The sequence below is a fragment of the Cebus imitator genome, unplaced genomic scaffold (assembly GCF_001604975.1).
Source record: "Cebus imitator isolate Cc_AM_T3 unplaced genomic scaffold, Cebus_imitator-1.0 Scaffold74, whole genome shotgun sequence".
In the NCBI taxonomy this organism is placed as follows: domain Eukaryota; kingdom Metazoa; phylum Chordata; class Mammalia; order Primates; family Cebidae; genus Cebus; species Cebus imitator.
Window position 1 is genome coordinate 841,453 of NW_016107389.1, and position 19,394 is coordinate 860,846.

Consider the following 19,394-nt stretch of genomic DNA (forward strand, 5'->3'; position numbering starts at 1 on the left):
TTTTAGTTGAACGGTCGACTGTCTCCCAGGTGTTCCAGTTGCCTGTTGAAAAGGCACTGGGATCTGTGTGATTTCCCATGTGGTGACCCACTGCGCCGGCTGAAACAGTGGCACTGAGATTTGTGGCGCTTCTTTGCCTGGGAATCTCCTGGCCTGGCTCCCTGTTTCAGTGCCCTTTTTAATCAGATGAATGGGCGACTTTGCATTCCCAGAGCTCCAATCACCAGCTAAAATGGCACCCAGACCCGTGCATTTTGTATGGAGAACAGCTGCGCCGGCCAAACCAGCTGGGCTGGCGACTGGTAGGGCTCCTCCGCCTGGGAATCTCCTGGTCTGTGGGCAATAAAAATCCATCTGGAAATGTGGCGTCCACTCACCCTCTGTGCTTTCACTGGGAGCTGCAATCCTGGGCTGCTCCTAATAGGCCATCTTGGATCCCTCCCTCGAGGTGTTTTTTTTTTTTTTAATCTTTTATGTTAAGACTTTGTTTGTGGTTACTATTTGAGAAAACTCAGTAACTCTTTTGAACATTTTAAGAGTACATCAGGAACTACTCTATTGCAATGTTAATTTAATTAATATAGTGTGTAGTCAGGCAAGAGATGAAGATCCACTTGATAAATGTAGTGAGATCACAGTATTGAATGACCTCCTTCTATTGTATAATAAGAAGTGGACATAGATGGAGAAGAGATCTACCTGAACTGGGTAAACCAGAGGTGACCATGGGGCCCAGCAGAAGCAATTCTCAATGCAGTGATTACAAATATGGATTCTAGAATCAGACTACCTGCATTATATCCTCACTTCACCATTTTCTAGCCAATTAATCTTAGTTAACCTCTGTATATCAGTTTCTTCATTGGTAAAAACAGGGGTCTGACTGTACCTTCATTACGTTATGTCCGGGAGGGTTATGAACTAGTAATATAAAACCTGAGAAGAGCGTCTGATGCACAGTAAGTGTTCAATAAATGTTAGCAATTATATTATTATATTTAAAAGTACCAAAATGAGCATTTGATAATGAAGCCAAAATAATCACAATTATAGAAGCAAAAATTGTGAATGACAAAAGAATTACAAGAAAAATGTATGCCGTAGTAGAGCAGATGGCCAGTCATAAACCTTGTTCAATTTCAATGATAGTCTATTTTTAATTGTGAACCAATAATCAATCACTGTCAAAATATAAGGACTCATTGCCAAGAATGGAGTTTAGTATTATAATCAAATGTGACCTACCATGAAGTTAACCTAACATTTCATAATGTACTTAATTTTTTTTTTTTTTGAGACTGGTTCTTGCTCTATCACCAGGCTGGAGTGTAATGGTGTGATCCCGGCTCACTGTAACTGCTGTTTTCCAGTTTCAAGCAATTTTCCTGCCTCTACCTCCCAAGTAGCTGGAACTCAGGCATGCACCACCACGCCCAGGTAATTTTTTGTATTTTTAGTAGAGACGGGGCTTTACCATGTTGGCCAGGATGGTCTCGATCTCTTGACCTCATGATCCACCCACCTCGGCCTCCCAAAGTGTTGGGATTACTGGCGTGAGTCACCGTGCCCAACCAATGTGCTTAATTATTAACATAGCATACTATACACACTTTGGGAGCATAGCAAGTCTGTGTCATTCACTCCAAGCCTAGAACAAAGCCTGGTACTCTATTAATGTTTAGTAAATACTTTTTGACTAGGTTGGCATACAAGCTAATTGTGATGAAAAGGTAAACAGTTTCTGTCAATAATCTGCATAGTCAATATAATAATTTCTATTGACTATCAGGCAAGATAAGAACTTTCAGGACTATCTTCAGAGTAACAGGGAAAATTTTAAAAAATCCAGTGGTTGCTCATTCTTCTTAGAAATCACTCTATTTGTAGAGTTATGCTCTACCTTCTCTGGCAGAGGTGTCCAGTCCAAGATTTGGAGTTTGGGAACCTGGATTCTAGTCCTGGGATCTAATACTAACAATAGACTATCAAAAGGTAACATCTTTTTCTGGATTAAATGATTCCTAATTCATTTCCTGGCAGGTGTTAAGAAAAACAAGATAACACATATGGCATATGATGTTAGAACAAGGTGTGAGATTTCTGATGATGCTGAGTTGGAAAGGGAAGAATGAGAGGCAATTTAGACTTGAAATGCAGGATATTACAAAAAAAAAAAAAAACACTGCATAAAGCTGAAGTATTCTGGACAGTTGCTGAAACTAGATCACACTGAGAAGCACTAAACAAGGTTTCCATATGAATAAGAGGTGACTGCTAGGAAGGGCAGGGCTTATAGACAGAGACAGTGAAGAAGGGATTGAGCCACTCAGAGGTCACATGAAAGGGTTGGTCACCTTCTAGAAGGTACAGAAGAAGTACAAGAGGGTCCATCTTAGTAGATTCCTTGCTAGAGAGAAAGGCAAGCCAGGTTCTTTGTAACTTGAATACCTTTATACTCTTTTTCACACCTAAGCTATATTCTTTTCGCATGCCAGCTCATTGCCTGATCTACTTGAAATGAGTCCTTCTCAAAATGTAACAAAATCTGGGGAAGCATCAGGGGATTGAATTGAGTAAAAGGAATGCACACAAAACAGAAGGGGGTAGGCGTTTTTAGTAAAAATGCTACACAGTCTGTGTGAGAGAAAAATATAAAAACTCACTGAAAGTGAGATTAGTTTACCATAAGAATTAATTTTTCTATCAGACAGTGGTTCAAGCACCTTAGGAAAATGAACCCACTTAATTTTGTTCTATTACTCTAGGTTGCAAAGGCTTTGACCAAAGAGGATTGAAAAGTGGAAGGGTATTATCTTGATCTCATTTGACCTGCACAAAAAAATTGTTTATGCAATTGCCAAAAAAGTCAACTTCCATCAAAGTTGCAGTCAGAGTAACACAGAAAGGCAACAGAATATTTCTCTTACTTCTATTTGTATGTGTACCTATGTATATGCATGTGTAAATATTTACGTGTATGTGTATATATGTAGCTATGTACCTATACGAGTGTATGTATATACTTATGTGTACATATGTGTTTATGTATATGTGTATGTTTACACGATCAATACATATATATAAATTGTCATGTTTTCTTCATAAAATCCAGGGTCATAAGTTGAGATCTTTGAGATCTTGTCATTTAAAAGATGGGAATGTGAGGTACAGTAAAATTAAAGGATTTGCTTAAATTCTCATTCACTGGTTTCATTTTACTTATTTATAATGTCTATCAATTCCTTTACTTCCAGAAAACAATTTGTAATCGCTGCAGTTCCCATCAGGGATAGTAACGGGTGAGATGACTGGTCTAGAGAAATTTCTACTAAGCTATGTTGCTTAGATAGGGAGGAATAAAGTGGCCACATAGTACTGATTTAAGTCCTGGCTCTAAAACCTTGTGAATGTCAGACAAGCTCTCTAAGCACCAATTTTCTCATCTGCCAAAAGGACTAAAAACAGAGCTTGTCTCGCAAAGCTGATGTGTGAGGCCTGAACAAGATAACTTACTTCAAGAGTTTATCTTAGTGTGTGGCACAGCCAATAGGTAGATGGTGGCTGAGCGAGCTCTTCAGGAAATCCAGAGTTCAGTGTCTGCTTTATTTAGTACCATGTGTGAAACTAGTTTTAAGAGCACCATACTGGCCTCTATTAGTAAAATAAAGACACCATGGCTCCAAAGAATTCCAGAGCGTTTTCGTTTTTAAGATACAGCGATCTGGCTTCCATAGGAATAGAGAGAAATCTGTGAACCCATTCATAGTGACAGAAAAACCGTGCTTTCAACCTTTGTGCTTATGTTTCATCATCTCTCCCTTGCAGACCTGCCGCTATTGCAGAATGTTCTGCCCTTTTAGATGGCAGGATTACAAGAATGCATAGTTTAAACTTTGTGTTTTGTGAAGGATGTGCATTATTTTCTAGTCTGGGAAATTTCAAAATAAATTAGTTGCTGTGTTTTCTCTCACAAAATACAGGCAAAAAAAGTTCTAGTTGTTTTTTTCTACCAATATACATCTTGTGTTTTAATTAAAACAAGAACCAAGCTCATGACCAGAGGGAAAAACCATGGAACAGAAAGCCTAGACTACGTAATAGGGCTATAGCTGGAGAGTAAGGAGGAGAGCTTTAAACTTGAGCATCTTTTTCATAAACATCTTTTTCAGATGTAATGTGCAGTTTCCTCCCCCTCCTGCCACTTAACAAGGAAAGAGGCTTGAGGGCTGTCAGAGATGGAGGTTTATGGAATTAAAAAAAAAAAAAAAAGCATGTTCACGGGAAACTACATTTCTTTTTATGCCAGTGAATTAGTATGTTAAACACATCTTCACTTTTCAATTTTAGCATTTGAATAATCTCCATTTAGCTCTTAAAGAAACTATAACACTCATTGTTCTTAGTTTACCTAAATAGCCTGAGAACAATTATTTCAGTAGTTAAGAGGTTATCTCCAGTTCTTTTCCCACATAATCATTAAGAACAATATGATTCTGGCTTCATTAAGGTATGAAGTCTGGATCATACTAAATTATGACAAAATAATCTATGTTGTAGACATTGCCAAAGTAGAGCTTCTTCAGCTTCAAGGGGATTTAAATAGGCTAAGATTTCTTATGCTCAGTACTATTGACATTTTGGGCTAGACAATTCTTATTGCAGGGGATTGTGCTGTGCATTGCAGGATGTTTAGAAGCCTCTGGTCTCTACCCACTAGATGCTAGTAGTATCTCCTCAGTATGACAACAAAATATGTCTCCTGGTATTATTAAATGTTTCTGGGGTAGGGATGGAGCAGATAAAATTGCCCCTGATGTGAACCATAAACTATATTTATCCTGGAGAAGCAGTAAAATGTTGTGGCTAAAAGTAAATACTCTGGACACAGAGTACTCCTAACCAGTTGGGTGACCCTGGACAAATTATATCAAATCGTCATGCTACAGTTTCCTCATCTGTAAATTGAAGATAGTAACAGTAACCTTAAAAAACTGCTGTGAGGATTAACCAAGATAAGGCATGCCCCATGGTAAAATGTTCAATAAATGTTAGCTATTATTATTATTGTTTCATCAATTCTATGAAATTTCACAGAATTTCAATTCTATGCAGTTTCAAAATCTGATATAATTTTAAATGCAGGTTAAAGAACCAAACAATAGAAACACATTTAGGAGGGAAATTTTGGGAGCAGTTACACAATTACAGATGGATATCTTTGTTTATGTTTTAGAATGGTCAAGTTATAGACACTCAACTATTGCATAATCCTGTAGCCTAGTTTGCTAAATGGTTTCAGTTATTGCTTAATGTATTTTATTATCTTTCAAGTAAAGATTCCTAATTCATCAAAATTATGGGCTGCTGCCAGATGATTCTTCTGTAAATACAACTGCTCAGTTGTATTAAAAAAAAATCTTGACTTTATGCCTAGTCTTTTCCCTTGAGTTCTTTCTTCACTATTGGTCATATAAATATTATTGTATTATTCATTGAAATAATAACAAAAGCTACCATTTTTAAGAGCAACTTACTGTGTGCCAAGCTAAGTGTTTCACATATATTATTATTTTACTTAATCTTCAAAACAACCTTAAGTGTATCTCAGAAAGGTGAAGTTAATGTGCTATTCAGCCAGTAAAGGTCAGAACAAGGTAGGAGCCCCGACTGGCTTCTTTCAAAGCCTTTGCTTTTAAAGCACAACATTATTATCAAAGCTCAGAGAGCTACCACCCAACTCCCAATTATAACACAGTTTTCCTTTCTATAACACCTTTCATCCTACCTACACACACTCATGCTATCATTCACATTCCTTGCTTCTTCCCACAATGCTCAAAATACTTTGAGGGGAGTTATCATAAAAGAACCTTGCTTTGAATACTTCCTAGTCAAGCACAGTAACTTAGAAAGGGTGGGCGGGGGGAGAGAGAGAGAGATATCATGGGAAGGAAGAAGCTCACTTCACATCACTTCACATTGGTCTTAATGAGGACTAATAAAAATTGTCTTGAAGCGGAAACAGGCAAATGCTGAATTCAAATTTCTCTGGTACAATAAAGACTCATCCAAGGTTGTATAAAACAGGTGATTTATCAAGCTCATCCCAGTAATCCAATTCTTGTGTACATTATGCATATTTTACTTCAAGGTAAGGAGTAAAGTAGATGAATATACCACTACTAGAGGCATGATAAAGTATGTTCATCCTTTTGAGACAATTTTAAAGTGGTAACTTTGAGTGGTGACCCAAAGCTCCAGGCCCTGAGAGATCCATGGAAGATAAGGTTAGAAGTTGTGAACCTGAAGGTCCTGGAAAGAAAAATTACACGGCTAGCTCAGAAACAGCAACTTTCTCATCACATACTGTGAGAGTCAACCAATTTTGCTGGGGCACTTGAGGCCAACATGCTTGCTGGTGTAGCAGAATTGATTATGTGGTCCCAGATAAGGCACAAGCAGCTCAAGGCAAGATGCACGTAGACAATTCATTCCGAGCAGCCCTGAGTTAAGCAGCAGAAAGTCTGTGGCTGTTATGGGAACGAAGAGACTCATCAGCCCACAGCATTACAGGATTAACCAGGACCTCAAAGGTCAGCTAGTACAGGTCTTATCAATGAGTGAATTTTCCTTAATATTCCAAACAAGCTTACAATCTGTTCTTTGGTACCTATGGCAATTGAAAGGACTCCTTTTATTGTTGATCAATTAATAAATTCCAACCTGGCTTTTCTTTAGTCAGTGTCCCTGTGAACTCTAGAAAATTCTGGCTGTGGAACAGCCAGCCACATAAGAGAATTTGGAATTAACTCTATGAAAGTGCCTACTGTATGCAGACATTTTATAAGTATACTCAATCAATAATTTTTACAACATTAGAACACATTAGGAATGAAAGGCTCAGTGAAGTTAAATGTCTCATCTTCCAAAACTCACACACTCAGCTGAGATTCACTTCTTGGTCTAAGAGATCCTCCGAAATCACACCGAGTCTGCCACACAGGATTTCTGCTGTCAATTTCTAAATGTAGTCAGAAGAGTCGAGGATACACAGACCAAAATGGAGAAAGTAGACTGAAGTTGAAGGCAGAGTATCTTGAAAGCATTTCTTGCATACAGGAATACTTACAGATATGTCATCACTAAAGTCAATTTCATCCAAATCAAGGTATTCAGGGGCTTCCATTATTCTTCCTTGCACATTTTGAGTATGGTCAAATGCTTATAAATTCCTGAATGAGACAGAAGCAGAAAAGAAAGGCAAAAAAAGCTGTTTTACAACCAAAAATAATGTTTATATTTAAACAAATAAAATGAGAAGGGATAGTGGGTGCTAGGGTTGCCCTGGAGCACATTTCCACCCTTCAACTGTCTGTAGCCTGGCTTTCCAGAAGCAGCAAGCATAGCACCTCCATAGTCCCCAGGGTGGCTCCCCTGTGGGCACCCAAAGTCCTTCGCTTTACTTGGTTTGTGCCTGTCTTTGCCAGAGCAGTAACTTGGGTCAGAATCTCCCCCTAGAATCAACATTAGAATTCACACTGACTCTTATCATAGCCAGGGTGAAAGGCCACTCTTTTGGAAATGGGGAGCCAGCCTGGAAATTTTAGGAAAGTCATTTTCAAATGTTTCCTGTAGGCATATCCTTAGGTGTTGTACATGGAGCAATGAATACCGGATCTCCACAGGAGAATAACACAAGACAGATAACACTAACCAAGAGTAATGGATATTTTAGAATTTGTAGCACAACCTCCAATTCACCTCACAAAAAAAAAAAAAAAAAAAAAAAAAAAAAAACAAAATAAAAAAAAAAAAAAAAAAAAAAAAAAAAAAAGGAAGAAAGAAAGAGGATCTAAGTGCAGATCTAAACCTCAGAGTTATTGCATTGCCCTCTGTCTCAAATAGCTTTGCCTGACTGTGCCAGAGTGACCTGATGCAGGCCCCAGAACGTCTTCAGTCAGCTCTTGCCTCAAGGCTGCCTGGGGCAATCCTTTAAATCTGTCACGGTGAGATACATCACCTCCCACTTCATTTTCCCATCACTTATCATCGCCCCTATCGGCGGTGGCAGCGGCACCTACAGATGTCAAGGGCAGAAATATAGATCTCCTGACGGCGCCTTGGTTTGCAGTTATCTTCTGCAGAGGCAGCTCTCAGAGAGCAAAATGAGCTTCTGTTTCCTGCAATTTGTCTTTCCTATTGTATAAATTATCTTATGTACCCAGATTTGAGTATCTGAAATAATTCATTTTGCCCTCTGATTCTCTAACCAAGGTGTACCTTGCTGAACAGCAAGGAGTACATTACTGGAAAGTGAAAATACATTTAGGCTGATGAGAATAGGCTTCCCAATGTAAGATTGAAAGTGTAAAGAGATCTACTTTTTAAAAGACAATTTTTTAAAAAGATTTTTTTTTAAAAAAAGAAGCTTTTTTTCCCCCCATTTTGAGCCATTCTTTTTTTTAAGCTCTACAAACGATATAATTATGATAAACAGAAAAAAAAACTTGCCATCCCTTACCTCAAACCCATGACCTTATTTAATTTTCCTATTTCCACTCCTTTTTTTTCCCTGTATGTATATAACATTTTTACAGTCTTAATTACAGTAGATACAGAGTCTATCCAAGGAAGGATTAAGATGTTACTTCCATGTTTAAATGAAATTATCCATTTAGCAAATGTTAAAAATTCTCCTGAAATCACAGTAAGGCATACAATAAAAAGAATACTATTTGTAAAAAAAAATTTAATATCAGAAATTGTATTATTTGTAGAAATTTAAAAATAGGTTATCAAGCAAATTGCTTGGTATAAAAACATCACTAATCTTCTAATTCACAAAGCTTTTCAGAGGAAAATATACGTACTCTGCTAAAAAATTACTCAAAACAACTTTCTCTTCCATTATGATGGATTCTGAGACAATCCAGACTCTTTGGATTCTAGCGTGTTCACTAGGAGACTTTCTACCAAACCAATTTCTTTTCACTAAATGTGTACTCTGTGATGAACTATTGATTTACAGACTCTGTTCCCATGGCCTTGGTGAACAACACAAAGATCATGCTGGGTGTCAGGATATGTTACAAACACAGCATCAGCAGGAACATGGAAATAGGGGAAGATGAAGCAGAGAAACATGCACTGGAGCTGGGAGCCAAATGGAACTTTAAATAAATGAAACTATAAAACGTAGGTGAATATGTCTTAATTAAGCAAATTAACAAATAACCACTGCACCTCTGTTTGAGATGCTCTGACAATATAGAGAGCAGTATCCAGTTGAGTGTAGCCATTCCAATAGAACATAACCAGCAGATAATAACTCGTAACATTAAAGCAGAAATCTTTCTATTTGCACTTGCAGGATGGTAGTGAGGTTCTTGATTCCATAGGCAAGAACACAAGACTTACAACAGGGACAGCTCATTATAGGAAGTCTTGAGACACTGCTCATGTTTATTTCTGTAGGTTGGATGATCCCACCTTAGACTACAGCTCCTAGGCATTTGGAGTTTGCCTCTATTTCCCAGCAGGCCTCCATATACTATCTCCTTTAAGATGTCTCATTCTGTTTACGACCCAATTTCTTTTGTCTGGTTTCAATGCTTGTCTTTTTCAGGGTGCCACTTTGAGTGTATTTACATTCTCAATTATAATGTGCAGAAATCCCTGTGGCTTTCGAATCCTGACTATATGCCCAACATTAACTGCTTCTTTACAGGTAAGAGTGAGTCTGCAGTTGTCCCAGTGGCCAATAGAATGACTCCTGTTCTTTCATCTGCCCTTCCACCAAGCCCCTGACACTCTCAGGCACTCTCTTCTAAGAAATCAGGGACAAGATGGGAGTCAATAAGGTCAGGTTAGAGTAGCTGCTGCAAATAATCAAACACGATAAGGACACTGAGGTGAACTGTGGTCGCTTTTCTCACCCTGCTCTTCTGACACCTCCCATTCCACACACCAGTCCACTATGGAAACCAGTAAGCCTCCTTTCAGACCCATGACAAGTGTGCTTTAACAGAAAGCATAGCTACAGAGGGCATGCATTGGAGCCCTGTGAGCTGAATCTGGCCAACAGATGTGATTTGTTTGACCCCAGCAGTGTTAAAAAAAAAAAAAAATTGAATCAGTTGCCAACTTGCAGACCTTGGGTGATTTCACATAAAATTCTGGATTTCTGGCTTTGTTTTAAATACCTGAAGCTCTGGCAACAGGGGTCTGCAGTCCCCATGGCAACAAACAACCGCCTAGAGCTGAGCCGCAGCTGCTCCTACCTGTCCATGGGGCCTGTGCTCCCCAGTTCCCTGGAGCCCCTCCGAGGGGACTCTACTCATCAACATACCGTGGGGACATTTGAGTGTTTGGCCCTTCAAAGGAATTCGGCATTGAACAATAAGCACCACCATGACCCCCAATTTTGTATTGGTGCCTCCTGCCAAAAATGTTGACTTCATTTGTATTCTAAAATTTGTTTTAAATTCTCATAACACAACAGTAACAAAATAAAATTTCTTACAAATAAACTACTGGCACATCACGATTTGTGCTTTCACGGAATGTCCACTTTATCTCCTAGTACCAGGAAAAAAAACCTTCACAAACATAATAAAATGTTACGAGGTGGGGATTATGTTTCCTTCACTTTACAACTGGAGGAAGGAAGGGTTCTTCTTTGTTGTGATTAGTGTGGATTTACATGGTGACACTTCTCTGCTGTGACTCCAAAGGAAAGGGTGAAGCTGTGCCAAGCGCAAACCCAGAAAAAGTCCTGAAGCCATCCTCTGTCTGGCCCAGACCAGCATCTTGGAGGCAAGAGAGCAAACCCAACTCAGACCAACAAGAGTGGGTTTATACCTAAGCAAAATATATTTTTTAGGCTTTCCAGAAAGGACAGGCCAGCTTAAAATCCTTTATGTAGGATTTTTATAACTAGGCTTATGGTTGGCATTAGGCCCCTTTTAGATCTCAAGACTCAGTCATTTGTGAATCTGAACTTCTCCCCTGTGCCATGCACCTTGACTCTACAAGCTACAATCACTTGTTCCCAGGTTTTCTAAGGTCTCCCGGGGGCTTTCTTCTGCATGTAAGCCCCTCTTCCCAAAGCACACCTCTTTCAAGATCTATCCACCATAAGTATTGTCCACTGATTAAAATCATAATTTTTAATTTGTTATTTATTTAGGCAGGTGTGTTATGTGTTTACACTGTTTTTTTGAAGTGGGGAGAGGTGAGATGCAGGGGAGGGTGAATAGAGAAAGGTGAAGGAAGCATTTTTCAATGGTTTAGCTCTCCCAATTTGGTTAGGAAAATTGATAGAGAGGGAAAGAAGAAACAGATTAGAATGGGGGGACACAGGGCCAGGCTGCTGAGAACTATATGCTGTGCAGAAGCTGCTGATGACAGCTTGGCTCTCTTCTTTGGATGTGCCCATGGCACTGGGAGAAACCTTACTCAAATTCCAAACTGATGCCCAGCTTTAAGAGATAAAGAACAAAACAAACAGCATCAACTATACACAATATTTGTAGGACTTTTCCTTCTCTCACAGACTTTTGATAAACTGCCAAGAACAGAAGTCCCTCTAGTGCCTATTAAAGTGTGTGTGAGGGGCTTATGCCCATAATGGGTCTATCAACACCATGTCACCTTCTCATGAGTGACCTCAGTGATGGCCCAACTGCTTCCTTCCATGGAAGTTTCCTTTTCAGAGAGAGCTGAAAGTAACTGAGAACCAAATTGCATAATACAAAAATAGACAAGTAATTTAAAAAATAGCCTCCTTGCCACCCCAGTATTATGAGTCTCAGGTGATATTTTTAATTTTTTTGTCGTGACTCGAAAACTGACTTTGAAAATAATTCCAAATGAAGACTTCCAAAAATCTGTTACATAATGGCAGCATCACTGGAAAAAGCTTATAGTGGCCAACAAAATTTCCTTGAGAAACTACACTCATTTTAGGGTACACATTCGGGTGTGCTTGGCTCATAAAAGGCTCATTGATTTGTGACTACAGTCACATATCACATAAATTGCTCTACTGAAAAATTTTTAAAAATGTATTGCCTCACGCCATTTTACAAGGAGTCAGCTTGAACTCATTCTGAAGGCTCATGTTACACAGATTTCTCCCTTTCTGCCAAAGTCACTATTGCTCCATTTACCAGTATACTAGGGGGCCTGCTAATTAAAAATAAGTTGGACTTGTCAAAATAAATGAGCATAGTACATTCGGTGATGAGGTAACTTCAATGGGTTTGCATTACAACTTATTTCTTTACTCTTTAATCTATCAGCACTTGGGAAAACACAGCCGTTCCCTGCACCCCTACACACACACACACACACACACACACACACACACACACACACACACACGCCTGCCAAATTTGTACTGGAAAAAATTTTCAATTTGAAAGCCTGGGCACTGATACACTGATATTGTGCTTACTTTCTTCAATATAAAAACTCAAAATAATCACAAAGTACTGAAAGGTCTGGGTAGAAACGTTGTCCCCAGTTGGCTCTGTAGCTTGGCTGGCAAGGAAGCAACTCATTCCAAATGTTGGATTAGGTTTCTTTCACTCCTTGATTCAACAGTCGCCAGAAGCATGGCAGTCAGTAAATGCCTCATCTTGAAGCAGAAAAATGATAGAGGCAAGAAATTTCTACTGGAAAGAGGCAACTGAAGGAGAGCCAAGAAATACACATGAAGAACAAAGAAAAAGCACAAGCCCTGTGGACTTTATTCACTTCTTCATTTATGGAATATTCTGGATGCATGTGCTGGATAAGACCTATACTACTCTCCTGGGGTATATGGTACCAGGGGAGACAAACAAGAAGGCATGCTATTACAATATCATGTGGTGCTGGCCAAGACAAATAAATACACAGCAGGCTGAGGCACCCAATCTAGATGGGCCCTGGAGAGAAGGGAAGTCAGCATGGCAAAGCTGAAAGCCGAAGGATGAAGGTGTAAATGGGGAGGGAGTTTTGGGGCAGGAGGAAGTGCTCCAGTCGTCTGTGCTTTTAGTATGGGAATAGGCCTAGAAGTGAGAATTATGGAGCAGAATGTCCAGAAAGATGCATAACATTGATTTAGCATCACTTGCTGTATTTTTGCTTCTACAAAGGGGTCTTGAAGGGTGAGGGTGAGGGTGCAGTGGGGTGATAAATAGGGATTGTCATGGAAATAATTCCAAAGCCAGAGTGTGCACAGAGCACATCTTGAAATATCAAATTTCTGGCATGTTTGTAAAAATACAAGAGAATGTTTGATATCAAACAAGGGACTAATGTAATATATTGAGCCTGCTCTATTTCCTAGAGGAGAGCCTGCATTTCTCCATCACTGTTCTGAAGGAAACATCCACAAAAAAATTTGTGAAGAAAACTGTATCAAGATTTAGGACTGGGTGCTATTACATACACTTGCTTACTTTTTCTCACACAGCTGCTGGGAGACAAACATCTTTACAGTTTCCTTTGTGGAGATAAGGCAACCAAAGCTCACAGAGGTTCTGTAATTGCCTCAGATTCACACAGCCAGCGCTTCTGATTTTAAGTCTGGTATTTTTCTCTCCTACTTCAACTTGCCAAAACTACAATGGTAAAGCAACACTGCCTCTGCGTCAAACATTTTATTTTTAAAAATCACCTTCAATATTTTTTAGCTGAATTTATTTATTGCAACCTGTGATGGAGGCAGAGGGCATGCATCATAATTTGTAATTTGCAATCATATCTTTTATATTTTACAGATGGTAAACCTCAGAAATAGTCCATCCAAGGTTCTGCACTACTACTGCTGACTTTCCTTAGCTCCAGGGTCCATCTAGATTGGGTGCCTCAGCCTGCTGTGTATTTATTTGTCTTGGCCAGCACCACATGATATTGTAATAGCGTATCTTCTTGTCTCCCCTTGTACCATATACCCTGGAGAGTTGTGTAGGTCTTCAGAAATAGTCCATCCAAGGTTCTGCACTACTAAGTAGAGGCAAAGCCAGCTAATGCAAGTCATTTCCTGCTAACCAGTCTAGCACTCTTCTGACTTGCCCTGGACTGCTCTGAATCAAGGGTATGTCTTTGAACCATCTAGGTCAGAATCCCACAGGCATCCTTAGCCCTGAATTGTATTGCTTGAATGTTCATGAACCTAACTCCAGATGAATTACTCTTCTTTCCAGTAGAGTTTAAACAGAAATGGCAGAGATCATCAACATAATTAACAAAAAGTATATAGATCTTTGTGTATCTAACATACCTTACCCACAGGCATCCCTCAACTAGTCTATAACACAACATATTCCATAGCTAGTTGGTTTAAATCTTCAACTTCATCTTCAATGAAAATTAGATTATGACCATCCTTTTTAATGTCTTATTAAAAAGGCAAGGAAGTTGGCACTACTTTAGAAACTTGATTCTAGAGATCAGGATTTCTCTGAAAAATCCCTATAAGTGTTGGTCTTTTTGTAGTTTTGCCCTTTAATTTATACATTAAAATTATTGCAAGTGATTTGGGGGTCATTTCATGGTTTCTGAAACCCAAATACTGAGAATAAACTAACGTATACCTGAACTTGAGAGTTTGGAGAGACCTTAGTTTTTAAGCCTAGGGTAGATACACATATTTGTCTACTTTTAAATCTGATATCTACCTCTCTTTCTCTCTCTGTCGTCTCCCTGCCCCTATCTGTGCACATGATTTAAAATGAGTTGAACATTTAAAATTCTTTTTGGAAGAATGAAAGAATCCATGCTCACAGGAGCTGTGCAAGAGAATATAAAATAATGTCTAATAGAAAAAAAATACATGCAAACACGCATGCATACGCATACACATACACAAAGAAAAAAATATGTTGTGTTCAGTTCTGGGTGCCGCTTCTTTAAAAAGCCACAGGTTATCTGGAACATGCCAAGACAGAGTAGGGAAGCCAAGAGAGTCAGTGGTTGGGAAACTGCCTTATGCAAAACAGTTAAGGAAATATCTAACTTGGTGAAGAGAAAAAAAGCTCTCCTCTCTGAGAATCTAAAGATCCAGCAGGTAAAAGCAGGGTTTAACTTCAAGGGTAAATCTTGGAGGAAATGTCAGGGATGTCAGTCTCAGCAAAGACTCTGCAATTATAGTATTTCAAATGGGCTTTAATGGAATGGGCTGCTTTCTGAAATCACACCCACCCCAGCAAGAAATTGTTCAAATAGAAGTCCTCTGAGAGAAGATCAGAATCCTGCATTGTGAACAAAGAATAGATAGCCCCCCAACTCAAAAGAAAACTGTAATATTGTTCATTCAGTGAACATAGGATTTATTCTCTGTTGTAAATGAAAACTTACCAATTCTACAATTGTTTATTGTGTTTTTAACAAGGATAAAACTATGACCTAATGAGGTCCAAATAAGAAGAAAATATCTGGGAAGAAAAATAAAACATTTCTAGCACTGGGAAGTTAAGCATGGGCTTAAGCCAACCAACCATGTCTTGCACTGGCTTCTGGAAAGGAACTATGGAATAATCTGGGAACTGGATCCCTTACTCAGTTATGTACAGGAAACTATCCAAATCCAAGTTCCAAATTTTTGGCACACCTGAAATGGTTATGCTTTATTTTTGATTTTGCAAAGATTACTTAATTTCTACAGTGGATGTGTTTGGAAATTATTATTGAGTATATATAGGGAACACAGATCACAATCCTGATTGCCATTTTAGAGAGAAGCAGACACAACAGCAGCATGTATGGGATCATTGAAGACTACATCTTCAGTCAGTTCTCTTGGCTTCATTCTCATTGTCATGAGGATTAAACTTTGAAGCAATCCTAGATGAGTTATTCCCAAACTTTAGAGTACGTAAGAGTCACCCAGATGGCTTATTAAAACAGACTGCTGGGTCCAAATCCCAGACTTTCTGATTCAGTAGGTCGAGGTGGTGCCTAATAATTTGCATTTGTAATAAGTTCCCAGGTGATGCTGATTCTGTTGGTCCCAGAATCACATTTTAGAACCACTACCTAAGCTTAATGGCTAATCTCAGCTTTGGCTACATCTGCACTTAATCAAAACATGGTGACCTCTTCCCCACATGCCCCATCTCTCCAGATGTTAACTTCATTATACAGGATTCATGCCTAGTGCCCTTTTGATTAAACTGCCTCAGTGGACTCAACTAAGCATTTCCCATGAAGACCACCCAGCAATCTCAGAGGGTCTTAAGTCTTTTTTTTTTTTTTTTAATTTGCTATGCTATACAAAAGACAGACATTGGCACACACAACTCTAAACAATTTGGGCCTTGGTTATTTTAAAATTTCCTTTCTCTATAACACTTCATGGTTACAAGATGTTCTTAGTGTCTTCTGTTAATGAGGTCTAGTTTTATAGTTTTCAATGCAGCCTTCTAAAACTGGGATCTCAATTTAGGGACATCCATTCACTAGACTGACAGTATAATAAATCCCAGGTCTATTAACACAGAAGAAAAATAAAAAAAAAAAAAAAAGCAAAAATCTAATAAGAATTCGCTTAAAAATCAATGCTTACACAAATGTATGTGAAGATATTGAAAATAATTACTCACTGTATTGGAAGCAGTCCAAAGAGCAAAACCAGCTAACTGGGAAAAAGAAAAACCCAGCCATATATTTTTAATGAGATTATAATGTGCTTATTTTTATTGAATCAAAATCCAGAGATCAAATTATTATGAAGGTTTTATAAATTCTTCCAGTCTGTAAATGTGCCAATTTGATAACCTAAAGGAGACAAATTTCCTATAAAATAAATGTCATTTTTTCTGAAGAAAAACAGTACAGTTTAACATATATTTAGATGATTAAGCAAGAATAGTGAGTTAAATGTCTGAACAACCAAATATTTGCACATCTACACAGACATAAAGAGTATGACTTAGCAAGTACTAATTCCTTAATCCAATGCGTTCATCTAGTCCTAACTTACTAAAGACACTTCGGGTAAAGACAATGAACAAAATCTGCTTCCATCATAGGTGAGGTACTATTATTAAAAGTGCAAAAACTGAACACTGTACACTTACATAATACACTTCTAATATGTGTGAAAGCATTTCAAGAAAAACATAAGATTATTTATGTGTACCTTTAAAATTCAGCCGGGAATTATCTTCAGTTTCATCAATATGTTGTTTTTTTTTAACACAATATCTTGCACAGAGTAAATAATATATTGTTTACATGAGTTCATTTTCAGACTGAAAACTGTTGAGTTACTTTAGAATTTTTATATTAGAACTCTTGGTATTGTCCTAAATAACTAATGTTGTGATGACTGTTTTTTTCAACTTACAATAGCTTAATGTTCATATATTTTCTTGAACAGTTTTCTCTGAAGTCTATTTTTGAAGAAGAGTCAATTTTCTAGAGGTCCTTTCAGAAACTGTTGATAAGAGCTATGAAAACTTTAGCTGTACTCTCCAATGACAGGGTCTGTTTTCCAACAATTAAACTTGAATTTTTTGCCATTAAGCATATGGAGAAACAATAACATTTGTAGGCTGTGGTGTGGGTTTTTCCTCTTTGGCACCGCAGAAGCACACCAACTTCATTTTGTAATTAACCAACATAAGCAAGAAAGGACTGATAGCAGAGAAGCTTGAAGAGAGGGCTGTGAGAACAGCTGGAATAAAGATGCATGCTGCCAAGTCTTTCAAGAAACAGACTAAGATAAAGTGAGAAATCCAAAGTGGAGTGATCAGCAACATTAATAAAATACTGAACTTGGCCCCTCTAAGGCTTTCAATTTCTGAATCATCATCTCCAATCCAGATGTCACCATATGTCATCTTCTTTCTCTCCGAAAGGAGGAAAGACATCCAGAAACAGACAAAGACTAAAGTAGCTAAAGGAAGAATATCAATCAGAACCAAAACAATTTTCCCATAGAAAAACTCTACCTGCTTATTTTGAAAGACAACTGGGCAATCCATGTACATCCTGTTAGTAGACAAAGGATCTGTATCATTTCCCGCATTCAAGAATTCTCGTTTTCTAGTATGAATTAAAACTGGAATGTATACCACCACACCAGCCACCCAAAGTACAGAAACCACCTTCAAGGAATGCTTCTGTTGGTCCAGGCTTGGATTCTCACTCAAGGGGTGCACAATTTGGTAAAGCTTCCAGTGGTAAAGCAATGAAAAATATAACACGAACCAGATGGTCAGTGAAGTTGTTAGGGCCGATGTGAAGAGCAGAACTTTGCAGCCAGCTGAATCCAACATGATACCAGAAGAGTAAACAATTTTCATTACATTTACCACCAAGTTTTTAATAAGGTTGACAAACATAAGATTCAAAACTAGAAGAAAGGATGTCTGTAAATGCCCAGTGATACATCTTCTTGTAGAATAAAACAGACAAGTGTTTCCAACGATGCTCACAAAGATTAGGATGGTACAAGCGATGATCTCAAGCATGTCTGCAGAGGGCTTCATGGCAGATGCCGAATTGGTTATCTCAAATGCCTTTTTCTCTTTTGTTTGTCATTAGGCTTTTGGAAAAATTTTCAGAGGTCTTTAGTGAGAAAACCTGGATTTTAAAATAAATCCACTGTGTTGACAATAATCATCCACTGATATCAACCTAACAGTTCAAAGTCTGTAACAGAATTCTGCTAGCTCCAGGGATGAGATGTTGAGAACAGAACCACTTCCCAAAAGGATTCTGTTTTATCATCTCCAGGGACTTAACTATGATGAGAAAGTGCTAGGTATCATCACTTAATTAAAAGTTCTCAGAAATGTATTTACAATACTGTAATACAACTTCTTAGATAAAGTATAAAACAGTTTTCAAAAACTGTGAGGCAGAGAATAAAATTAAATTTATAACACAAAAGAAAAGTAGTCAGAGGTTGAAAGTATACCACTCCACTCATGGAAGAAAAAGTAAGAGATGTCTGAATAACAATGAAGATTTCAAAAGAACAAAATGACAAATTAAAAATGAAAGTAATAACATGGTAGAGATTTATATAATTAGAATGATTTTCTCGCTTCTCTACCATTTTTTTTTGCAAAGCAGAAGTACTATTACCTGTTCTGATGATTTTGTAGGGATGTTAGGTATACAAAAGATGGTAAAAAATACTTCTGAAGGAAGAAGGATGGTTATAAAGAAGGAAGGAAGAAGGGAGGGAGGGTAGAAGGGAAAGAGGAGGGAGAAAAGGAAGATATTTTCATAAACATGGGGATTATGTCCACGAGCAAATATCTATATCAGTTAAGGAAACATTCAAACAATTGAGAAGTGATTAGGGAGACTTTCCTTCCTATAACCCAAGAGGCTAGGGAAAGATTTAACTTCTAAGTATAACTGAAGAGTACAGAATAAGGGCAGAAAGA

At 38.1% G+C, this 19,394-nt stretch overlaps 1 protein-coding gene across 9 annotated transcripts in view; it reads right to left on the reverse strand.

Annotated features, from left to right (window-relative positions):
- The window catches only part of LOC108306777 (synuclein alpha interacting protein), a 154,295-nt gene that overhangs the window by 73,685 nt on the left and 61,216 nt on the right, over positions 1-19,394 (reverse strand). For 8 of the 9 annotated variants that reach the window (XM_017531855.2, XM_017531854.2, XM_017531852.2 and 5 more), the window contains one exon: positions 7,130-7,232. In XM_017531855.2, the coding sequence (XP_017387344.1) occupies positions 7,130-7,186 (57 nt within the window). In that variant the 5' untranslated portion in view covers positions 7,187-7,232. Of the gene's footprint in view, positions 1-7,129; positions 7,233-19,394 lie in introns of those variants that run through there. The other variant, XM_037739728.1, reaches the window with a different exon arrangement.